The following is a 10,449-nucleotide window of genomic DNA, read 5'->3' on the forward strand; positions in this document are numbered from 1 at the left end:
CGCAAAGGGTTGTTTGAACACTCTCTCTAAATCCTAAATGCGCCTACTGGCCAAAAAAGGTCGGTGACCTTAGCTTAACCGCTGGACCTCATTTTTTTCATTTTTTCCAGAACAGGGGCCTGTAACCCGGAAACTTACCATGCAGCTCTGCGTGCACACACACACACACACACACAACACACACACTGAAGCCACCAGGCCTCGCTCTCTTCAAAGTGTTGAGGAGAGATGAAAGGCAGAATCCCAGCATTCATCCCCTCTCAGGGCTGCCTTCACCCTTATGCTTAAAACATCAATTGTGTGCCGAAGAAAAGCTGCGCATTACAGGCCGTATGAATTATGCACGCTGAGCTCATTCGCCTCCATACATCTCTTATTTTGCATAATTTATATCGCTCCTTGCTAACTGCGGTGAAAGGAAGGCAACCTGGCTAGCGGAAATCCTGATCTGCGCCTTCCGAGATTTCGTCAGCGGTTCACCCCCTACGCTTCCGAGTGCTGAGAGCTAGAAACTTGGAAGCCATTTGTTGCGTCGCAAACAATTCAGGACGGGAGCGGCAGATAGATATTTGTTGAAAACTACGATGGCTGAGATTCTGCTGGTGCCGGTGTGCCTGGTTTTGCACAGGGCAGCTGTGCGATGGGATGACGTCGCCCTGAACGTTGTGGCTTTAGTTGTTTGCTTGTGCTTTTACTTTGTGTTTTATCTCATGAGCCGCCCTGAGATCTTGCGATGAAGACGGTGCATAAAATCTAATAAGTAATAGAATAAGAAATAACAATGCAGCCCTCCCTAATCAATAGATTGCCATCCCTAGAACTAGTCTCGGGTCTTGGGGGAGCCTCTTGTGCAAGGGTCCCCAAACTAAGGCCCGGGGGCCGGATGCGGCCCAATCGCCTTCTAAAACCGGCCCACGGACGGTCCGGGAATCAGCGTGTTTTTACATGAGTCGAATGTGTCCTTTTATTTAAAATGCATCTCTGGGCTATTTGTGGGGCACAGGAATTCATTCATATATTTTTTTTCAAAATATAGTCTGGCCCCCCACAAGGTCTGATGGACAGTTTGCTGACCCCTGCTCTTGTGTGTTCCCTCCCTGTTCTTTTCCCATGGCCAGGAATTCCAACTTGGAAGAATGCTTTGCCCTCATCCTTTTTCCAAAGCTCCAATCCCTGAAACTGCAGCGGGATGGGTGCGGTGGGGGCACCAGGGGAGAACTGTGGTGTGAATCACAGTCCATTCAACCTTCCTATCTGCCAGTAACTAGCAAAACCCCCCTGCAATTGCGAATCTGCAGCGTAGAATTAAGGTGCCACCTAGTGGTTGAAGATTGGAGAGTAAGAGAAATAATAATAAAAACACGATCTAGAATCCCGGCCAGTTAAAGCCCTGTTCTGGGTTTACACGAAAACATAAGGAGAGCCTGCTGGATCAGGCCTGCAGCCCATATAATCCAGCATCCTATTCTCACATGGGATCACCCAGGTGGCCATGGGAAATCTGCAAGCTTGACCTGAGCCCAAGAGAGACCCTTCCCTCCTTCGATTTCCATAAACTGGTATTCGGAAGCTTTGCTTCCTCTGGCTGTGGAAGCAGAGCACAGCCATTGTGGCTGGCAGCCACTGAGAGCCCTCTCCTCTATGAGATGCAGGCCTGTGTGTTTATAAGAGCCACGAGACTCTTAATCTCAGGGCTGTGTGTTCAAGGCCCACGTTGGTCAGAAAGATCCCTGCATTGCAGAGGGTTGGACCAAATGACCCTCGTGGTTCCTTCCAACTCTACGATTCTATGATCACAATTCAGCAGAAACAATAACGGGTCTTGCGGCACCTTAAAGATGTAGACATGTATTGGGGGCATGGTGCTTTGCGGACTAGAATCCACATTGTCTATTGCATGAATTGTTATCTTCGGATGAGGGGAATATATATAGGCACAAGGGCAGAGGTGGGGATCCTCTGGCTTTCCAGATGTTGCAGAGCTCCAGCTTCCTCACAGGCCCAGTTCAGCGTAGCAATTGCCTAGGGCGCCAAAATGGAGGGGGCGCTGGCCAGGCTTGGGCAGGATGGGCTAGCAGCCGCTTCTCCGCTGTAGTGGAGAGGTGCTGCTTGCCCCCTACACCACCCCCCGGCTCCCGCTTAAGCAGGCTTTGGCGGGGGGGCGGGGGGGCGCCAGAAGGTGGTTCGCCTAGGGCGCAAGAAGCCCTAGCACCGGCCCTGAGCGTAGCCAGTGGCCAGGAATGATGAAAGGGATGCAGGTTTCCAACCAGGGGCATACCCAGGATCAAAACTAGGGGGGGCAAGCCATGGTAGCCCCCCCCCTCCCCGGTTTCAGGAGCCGATTACAGCGAGGGAGAGCCACTTTAGAATTAGGCTACTGTTCTCCCCTCCCTGGCTCGCGTGCTCAGCCCTCAGAGCGCAACAAGGTCCTAGCGCCTCCAGAGGGGCACTGGAGGTGTGAAGGCACCAAGCCCCTGCTCCGCCTCACTTACCTCCCCGCTCTCCCCTCCCCAGACTCTCCCTGGACTCTGCTTCTAGGGGGGGGGCAGCTGCCCCCCTGCCCCCCCCGGGTACGCCCATGTTTCCAACCCCTGCCACAGAGAGGTTGTAAACACCGGCGTCCAGTTAAATGCCATTAAATGAAAAAATTACAGGCCGGGAACTAAATTATGGCTTAAAACCTGTGCAAAATCAGCACGGTGACCATTTGCAGCATCAGTAATTGGAGACGACACATTCATCCTGGCATTTGTTGAGTAGATTTGACCCCTGTAGTGGAAGTAGAGAACCATTGTGTCCGTTGACACCCAAACAGGCTGGAGCTGTGCATCTGCCAAACCCAGCTCTCTGAAAGAAAACCTCAGAGTTCTTTTTCTAGCCACAGTCGTTGGGAGGGTAGGTTTGAAAACAGGTGAGCCCCACTTGGCCAGCTGAAATCTCAGAAGCAGCAGTTTCTGAAAGAGGCTTCCAATAACCAGAGTTTCCATGTTTGTAGGAAATTGTGAAAAGGAAAGAAAACCATGCAAGCGCTCTCTCTCTCCTTTTTTTTTTTTTGCGTAAGTTATACAGGTCGCTGAATTCGCCTTTTCCTGTTGCAGTTTGGATTACCTTGGTGCAGGATTAATTTTTTTTAAAATGAATGATTTTCATCTGTGAGATCTGCTTGGTGGAATTGGGTGACTCGGCCATCACCCTCAGGCCTGCTTTTAAAAATGTGTTTTGGTGCCAGCTCCACGCAGACTTATCCTTTGACCTGGGAAGGATCCCGGGAGGGGGGAAGCTGCAGCCCTCTTGATGTTGCTGGACTACAACTCCCACCATTCCTAAGAACAGAAGAAGATCCGTGCTGGATCAGACCAGTGGCCTGACGGAATCTGGAGATCTACAGCTTCTCTGCTACTGGGTGCCACAGCGGTGGATTTTCTGAATGTTTGAGGAGGGTTTCGATGTCTTGCGTATGTCAGAAATGGGGAACTTGTAGCCTGCCACATTTTGAGGAACTACAACTTCCTTCACCAGTCATGGCTGGACTTAGAGGAGTGGTGGGAGGCACCAGCTGGGGAACTCCCAAGGGAACCCACAGGGGAAGAAGGCACAGAGCCCGTTATTGATGGGACGGCAGTGACTGGTCAAAGGGTGCAGACTGGGAGGAGGAGCTGTCCGAAGCTGAAGAGGCAACAGGGTTTCGTGAGCAGGAAGAGGCTGGGGTAGAGAGCAGTGCAGAATCAGAGGTGGGAGAGGAAGAGGGCAAGGAGACAGAGATGAGGCCAGCTGCTGGAGAACCTATGGAGTCCCTCTGCCCTGCTGCAACCAGCTCCCCTCCTGCCTGATCTCCCAGAACATGCAGGGAAAAGAAGAGGGCAGAGCAAAGAGACACAAGACGATGGAGCCTTAGGCTGCTGGGGAAGGAACCAGGGAAAGGAACCTTGGAGAGCAGCTGCCTCATTGGGGCAAGACCTACTGGGAAGAGTTGCTGGGATCATTCTTCTTCTTCTTCTTTGGTGATCCCTCGTAACCGAGTAAGATTGTCTTCCATAAACACAGTTACTGTGTAAGTGACTGTGGAGGCCAATTCTGGATCCACACATCCTTCCACAGCGGGGACATAGGTTTCCGGGCGGGAGTTGATCACGGTGAGGATTTGCCAAACGTGCCTTCCCCTTAGCTCGTTTCTCCCTTTAGTCCTGAATTGGAGCGTCTTCAAGACCCACGACGCCTTTGGTAAAGGCTGTTCTCCAACTGGAGCACTCGCAGGCCAGTGTTTCCCAGTTGTCGGTGTTTATACTACTTTTTTTTTTAGATTTGCCTTGAGAGAGTCTTTAAACCTCTTTTGTTGACCTCCTGCATTACGCTTTCCATTTTTAAGTTCGGAGTAGAGTAGTTGCTTTGGGAGACGGTAATCAGGCATCTGCACAACATGACCCTGCACTGTTTTGGTTTCTTTGAATAAAGAGTTAACTTCAATGACACTGGGTATTTATTTATTTTTACTGACATATGCCTGACTCTGGCTCCAGACACCACCCCTGCTCTTGTCCATGCCACCCAACAACACCTACAGGAACGAAGCTCCCCCATCCCTGAAGCAGCCTGACGTGCAACACATGTTCACATGGGCCTCCGATTCACAGTGTTGCTTTCTGTCTTTCTTTCTTTCTTTCTTTTGTCCAGATAAGCCCAACATGGAAGGGGCAGGCACCACAGGGGGGATCATTGGTGGCCTGATTGCAGCCATTGTGGCCGTGGCTGTGGTGGCCACCGGCATCCTGATCTGCCGCCAGCAGCAGAAGAACCGGATGGATCGCGAGGAGGACGAGTGAGTGGCTCAGTTTGCTTGGGGGTTAGGGCCAGGATCCAGATAGACCACAGGGGGCCTGGGAGATGGGCAATGAGGCATGGCAAGAAAGGGATAACTTCTCCTTCTCCTGCCACGGTTGGCCTGGGTTCAGATTGGGCGGGTGAAGTGTCGCTGGAAACACCACAGGCTCACACAACTCTTAACTGAAACAAATGAAAACGGTTTAGTTCACAGATACAATAGAGATTCAATATGGTGGGTCTACAATGCAGGAACAGCGATCCAAATTTCTAGGGGATTGGCTCAGCCTTTGCCAACCTGGTGGCTTCCAGATGTTTGCAGTCCAAAACACCTGGATGTAATTATTTCTGCACTTTCCCCATCTGCAATGTTTTCCCTAGGTCCTTTGCTGTTCCTTTATCACAGGCCTACTGTTTTGATTCTCTATCGCAGGGGCTCTGTGGCCTGCCAGATGTTGTTGGACCGCAGCTGCCACCGGCCATTGACCGTTGTCCAGCGCTGGGTGAGCTTTTTTGGGAGATGCAGGTCAGCAACATCTGGAGGACCCAGAGGCTGGGTGTCAACAAACCCTTTAAATCTGGCCTGCCATCTTTTGAGTAGGTGGCCCTTTTCGCTGGCATCTCTTTACCCATTGGGGTGCAAATCTGAACTCAGATTAACACCCATTACCTAGAGCAGTGGTATTCAACTTTTCTGAGTCCACGGCTCCCTTGACCCACCTAAAGCACATTAAAGCACATTATCTCCAGCCAGCCAGCCCTGGTAGTCAGTGGTTTGGCAACTTACACCCTCACCTGACCATCTTCCTTCCTGCCGTCTTTGCAGCCAGGAAGGACCTCCTGCGTACAAGCCGCCCCCACCCTGCCAGTTGTCTGACGAAACAGAACCGGTAAGTACCTGTGCCTTGAAGTAGCCAGGATATGCTCCTGACACATGGGGTTATTTTTTCAGTCTCTTGGACTTTTTTTGGGGGGGGATGACAAAATTATAACAGTGTCCTCATGCAAATTGCAGATCCCAGGTGATAACTGGGGCCCGGGACAAAAGTGGGTAGGACCTGTACCAAAGGGAGATGGATTCAAATCCTGCCCAGCTCAGCCATAAAACTCACTGATTGCCATTGGGCAAGGGAGGCTCTGTCTATTTGACCCAGGTGTTAATGGTGGCTCACATTTCCCTGTATCTACAAATGGTCTTTCTCCACCCCCGGCCCTACCTGCCAACTGCGTGAGGTACTTGAGGCTAAGAGACACTGGCTGGCCCAACATAGACCCCTCCTCCTGCCCCCAAAGAGCTTCAGGGCGAAGTGGGGCATGCTGCCTGGGACTGATGAGAATTGCAGCACAGAACCTCTGGAGGGTGCCAGGTTGGTGAAGACTGCCCAAAACGATGTCCTACCTATCTCAATGGCCTCTAGGCACTCTGAGCCACATAAGCTGCCTTTGTAGCTGGAGTTGGCCAAGATTCCTCCCAGGTGTGGTGGGAACTGGCCAGAGAAAGCAGGGAGAAAAGCTTGCAGCTACCTGGCAATGTCGTCCTTGGCGCTGGCCAAGCCACCCCTGCGCAGCCAAGACCCATCCCTCACATGCTTAGCAATCATCAGCCTACTGATTTCCAGGGCTGTTTGTACTCTGTGCTGAAAGAGGGTGCTGTTATCATCATCATCTCCCATCTGACTGAGTTAGAATAATAATAATAATAATAATAATAATAATCCTTGAAGTGAGAAAAGCTGGATTTTAATGTATCTGTTCACAGTTGAAGATCAAGCAAGTGTGTGCAATATCTGTTGCTTTTTGCTTATTCCCTTCTGTTTCTGCTGTTCCTGGGGCCAGGCCAAGAGCTCAGTGGGGCAATGCATGTTCTCTCTGTCGCTGGAAGCCTTACTTACTCCCTCTGGCTGCTGTTGTGCTCAGATCCTGCTTCTGAGCTTCCCACCTGACTGGCCACGGTGGGAACAGGATTCTGGATTCAGTGGGCCTCTGACCTAACCCAGCAGGGCTTCTTGGGCTGTGATTTCAGCAGGCGTTGCCCACTCTCGGGCGAAGCTCTCTTTGCAAACCATAAGGCCTAGCAACTTGCTTTAAAAAAAATAAAAACCAGAAAGCTGGGAGTCTCCAATGAACGTTGGCTCCCAGAGCAAAAACCCTGCATCTGTGCGGTGCTTGCATGAAACGGCAGGATACGCAGGGCCCTGCCATGGCTGGCTGAGGACGAAGAGACAATGGAGGCTTTGGTGAAGATTTTGGGCAGGGTTCCTTGCAGCAATTTCTTCCTGCGGCCGGTTAGGAGGTGGCTGGCTGAGTCTTAAGGAGCTCTTCAGACAGGCAAAGGCAACCAGGGATGGATGGGGAGGGAAGTATCTGAAATTCTGCATGAGCTGGCGGCTCTCTCCCTCTCTGGCTGAGACTATCCTGGAATTTATTCTGACTCTGGGAAGGGAGGTCTTTCTCTCTCTCGGCTTCCTCCTGCACTTCAGGCTGCCCCCTCCCGTCTTCACCCCACATCTCTGGTTTATTCCAGGTTCCCACTCCCAGTGAGGCTGAGAGTATCCCGCTCAAAGCACCCTTTTATGAACCCAGCATCACAGACGGTCTCTTTGGCGGGGTCGCTGCCACCGCAACGGAGGTGAGGGGGAGCCCGTGCCAAGGAGTTTTCTCTAGGGAAGATCCCACGTTGAGCAGAAGGGGTGCGATCAAGGAGACCGAGCCCTCTGCGATGGGATCCACTCTGACACCCTGAGATTCAACTTCTCGGGTTTGCCTTGGAGAGAAAACCTAGCCCATGCTGACCCCCGGGGCCCCAAGAGGAAGATCAGTATAGCAAACACACACAACTCCCAGGATGTATCCTGCCCATCTGCAATCGTGCCTCTCAGAGCGTGGGATTTGGTTGTGGAGTACACACCAGAGAATCCTGAGACTCATGGCTTCCTTTTTGTTTTTAAAGTCCTCAAAGTTTCTAGTCCTTATGGCTGCAAAACGTAGCAATTAATTTGCAAACTTGTGGGCAAGGCTTGGTGAGTTTTCTACAATGTAGAAGGGGGGACCAAGCAGAATGAGTAGGGAGCAGAGGGCGGGGGGCTGCTTCAGCATCCCCCAAAGCTCCATTGCTACACACTTTTGCAAACACAAAAGCATTACACCGCCTATAATCTGAGGTTGTGCTTCTGGATTCTCAGCAGCATTGCTTAGGATCTTGGAGTTTGCCTCTTGGATTGCACAGTGCTTCTTAGCGCTGGTCGAAACAGATCTGCCCTTCAAACTAGCTGCTCCCACAAACGGTGACTTGTGTTTCCAGCACAACTGGGCTAGCTGCAGATATGTTTGTTTGCCAGGTACTCTTCAGAATCAAGAGGGACGCGGGTGGCGCTGTGGTCTAAACCACAGAGCCTAGGGCTTGCTGATCAGAAGGTCGGCGGTTGGAATCCCCGCAACGGGGTGAGCTCCCGTTGTTCAGTCCCAGCTCCTGCCCACCTAGCAGTTTGAAAGCACGTAAAAGTGCAAGTAGATAAATAGGTGCCACTCCAGCGGGAAGGTAAACGGTGTTTCCGTCGCTGCTCTGGTTCGCCAGAAGTGGCTTAGTCATGCTGGCCACATGACCCGGAAGCTGTACGCCAGCTCCCTCAGCCAGTAAAGTGAGATGAGCTCTGCAACCCCAGAGCCGTCCGTGACTGGACCTAACGGTCAGGGGTGCCTTTACTTTACCTTCAGAATCAATATACTAATTCTGTGCACACCAACAGGTAACACCAAAGGCCGGCCCAACCATTGGGCAGTGTCAAGTGTCCACCTCAGAGAGCTGAACTGTGGTGTTTTGAAGGGGCCATGACATGAACTGTTATTAATTTTATTATTGTATTAAGTCCAAAAATATCTTGGTGAGCTTTGGAGGCCTTGACTTGTGAGGGAGGGGCAGCACTTGTTGCTCTGCCTCAGGCAGCAAAATGTCTTGGGCCAGCCCTGATTACAAGAAAGAACAAGAAATAGGTGCCACATAGTCTGTGACACAAGTCCCTGGTGGCACGGCTCCTTAGGGGTTGTGTTTATCCAGCCCCCACAGCTTTAGCTAGGACCCTCCTAGTCTGGGGCTCAGGCCTGGCCAAGTTAGCTGAGCTCAGCACAGAGAGAGCATGCACTGCTGACCCCTGTGACTGGCAGCCAGGATGATGCCCCTGGGTTGGCCTGGCCTGGCCACAATCACACCATACATTTTAACAGCTATGATGCCGCTTTAAACTGTCATGACTTCCCCCAAAGAATTATGGGAGCTGTAGTTTGTTAAGGCTGCTGAGAGTAGTTAGGAGACCCCTATTCCCGTCACATATAGGCACTTCCCAGAGTTCCCTTTGCAGAGGGATTGATTGCCAAATCACCCTGGGAATTGCAGCTCTGGGAGGGGAATAGGGGGTCTCCTAGCAATGCTCATCATCCTTAGCGAACTACAGCTCCCAGAATTCCATGGGGGAAGCCATGACATGGTGTGAATGTGGCCACACTATAGGCTCTGGCTTGGTCATCAGAGCAGCATGGTCTCCACTTCAGTCCAGATTTGGCTGCTCCTGTCTCCAAGGAACCCGGGTCCACCATCACAGCCTCCCGCCCACCTCAGTGTAAACGCGGTGGGATGCAACAAGGGGTGTGGGGTGTGGGGGACAGCAGTTAAGTAAATATCCCCCCTCCAATCCATTCCTTCCCTCTGCAGGAGGCCCCGCGATACCACGAGCTGCCAACGCTGGAAGAGCGAGAGGCGGCGGCAGACGCTGGCCCCGGCATGGAGGACGAATATCTGGACCAGATCAACCCCATTTATGACGCACTCTCCTTCGCAGCCACCGAGGAAGAGGCCGCCATGGCTCCCATGTCCACCGACAAGGCCTTTATCATGTCCAGGGCTATGTATGTCTGAGCCCTGAGGCTGGATTTCCACCCGAAGCCCAAAGATGAGGATGCTGTATCTCACGCTGGTCCTGGAGAGATGCTGCTTCTTTTGACGCTATATCCTCTGTTAGATGCCCAGCGCGGTTCCATTGAAAATCCCGGGTTTCTTTTGTGCCTTAGATAGGCAGGAGCACGTCCTGCTCAAAGCAGGCCTTCTCATTCCTTCTGTTCCTTCTCCAGCCAGGCCAGAGCTAGGGACTGTCCCCCAGCATGCCAAACACACGTAGTGCCTTCATCTTTTGCCTTTTGAAATGGGCCTGATGGTGGCTTATACCCTCCCAGCCTCCCCCAAAGTCCAGTGGACCTTCCTGAGCCAAATTTCCCTGACCCTGAGCCATCTGGCTGTCGGACAAATGCTACGTTTACAATAGAAACCAGAGTCCTCAGAACCACTTCCCATGCGTGGATGCAGGGGCCAAGTACCTCTTGCAACTTCTCTCCCCCCCCCCCATGACTCCTGCCATTGACTCCTGCCAAAGCCTGGGGGGGGGAGGTGGATTTTTTTACCTCCTTCGGTATCCCTCCCCATTCTCTTGGTAGCCCTGTATTAACCTCTCCTGCCTGGAGGATGCCTGGCACCTGGTAAAACGACGACTCCTGGGCTGTGCCACTTCGTATTGCAGATGGAGGTTGCCTGATAGCTCCCCGCCACCCCCAAAAGGGAAAAGAATCCTACACATAGAAAATGGG

At 52.0% G+C, this 10,449-nt stretch overlaps 1 protein-coding gene across 1 annotated transcript in view; it reads left to right on the plus strand.

Annotated features, from left to right (window-relative positions):
* Positions 1-10,212, plus strand: part of NECTIN2 (nectin cell adhesion molecule 2) — a 45,268-nt gene extending 35,056 nt beyond the window's left edge. The window contains exons 6-9 of the mRNA XM_033158769.1: positions 4,672-4,816; positions 5,645-5,708; positions 7,343-7,447; positions 9,524-10,212. Coding sequence (XP_033014660.1) covers positions 4,672-4,816; positions 5,645-5,708; positions 7,343-7,447; positions 9,524-9,727 — 518 coding nt within the window. The 3' untranslated portion in view covers positions 9,728-10,212. The remainder of the gene's footprint in view (positions 1-4,671; positions 4,817-5,644; positions 5,709-7,342; positions 7,448-9,523) is intronic.
* Positions 10,213-10,449: the final 237 nt, after the last annotated feature.

This window comes from Lacerta agilis, chromosome 8, assembly GCF_009819535.1.
Source record: "Lacerta agilis isolate rLacAgi1 chromosome 8, rLacAgi1.pri, whole genome shotgun sequence".
NCBI lineage: Eukaryota > Metazoa > Chordata > Lepidosauria > Squamata > Lacertidae > Lacerta > Lacerta agilis.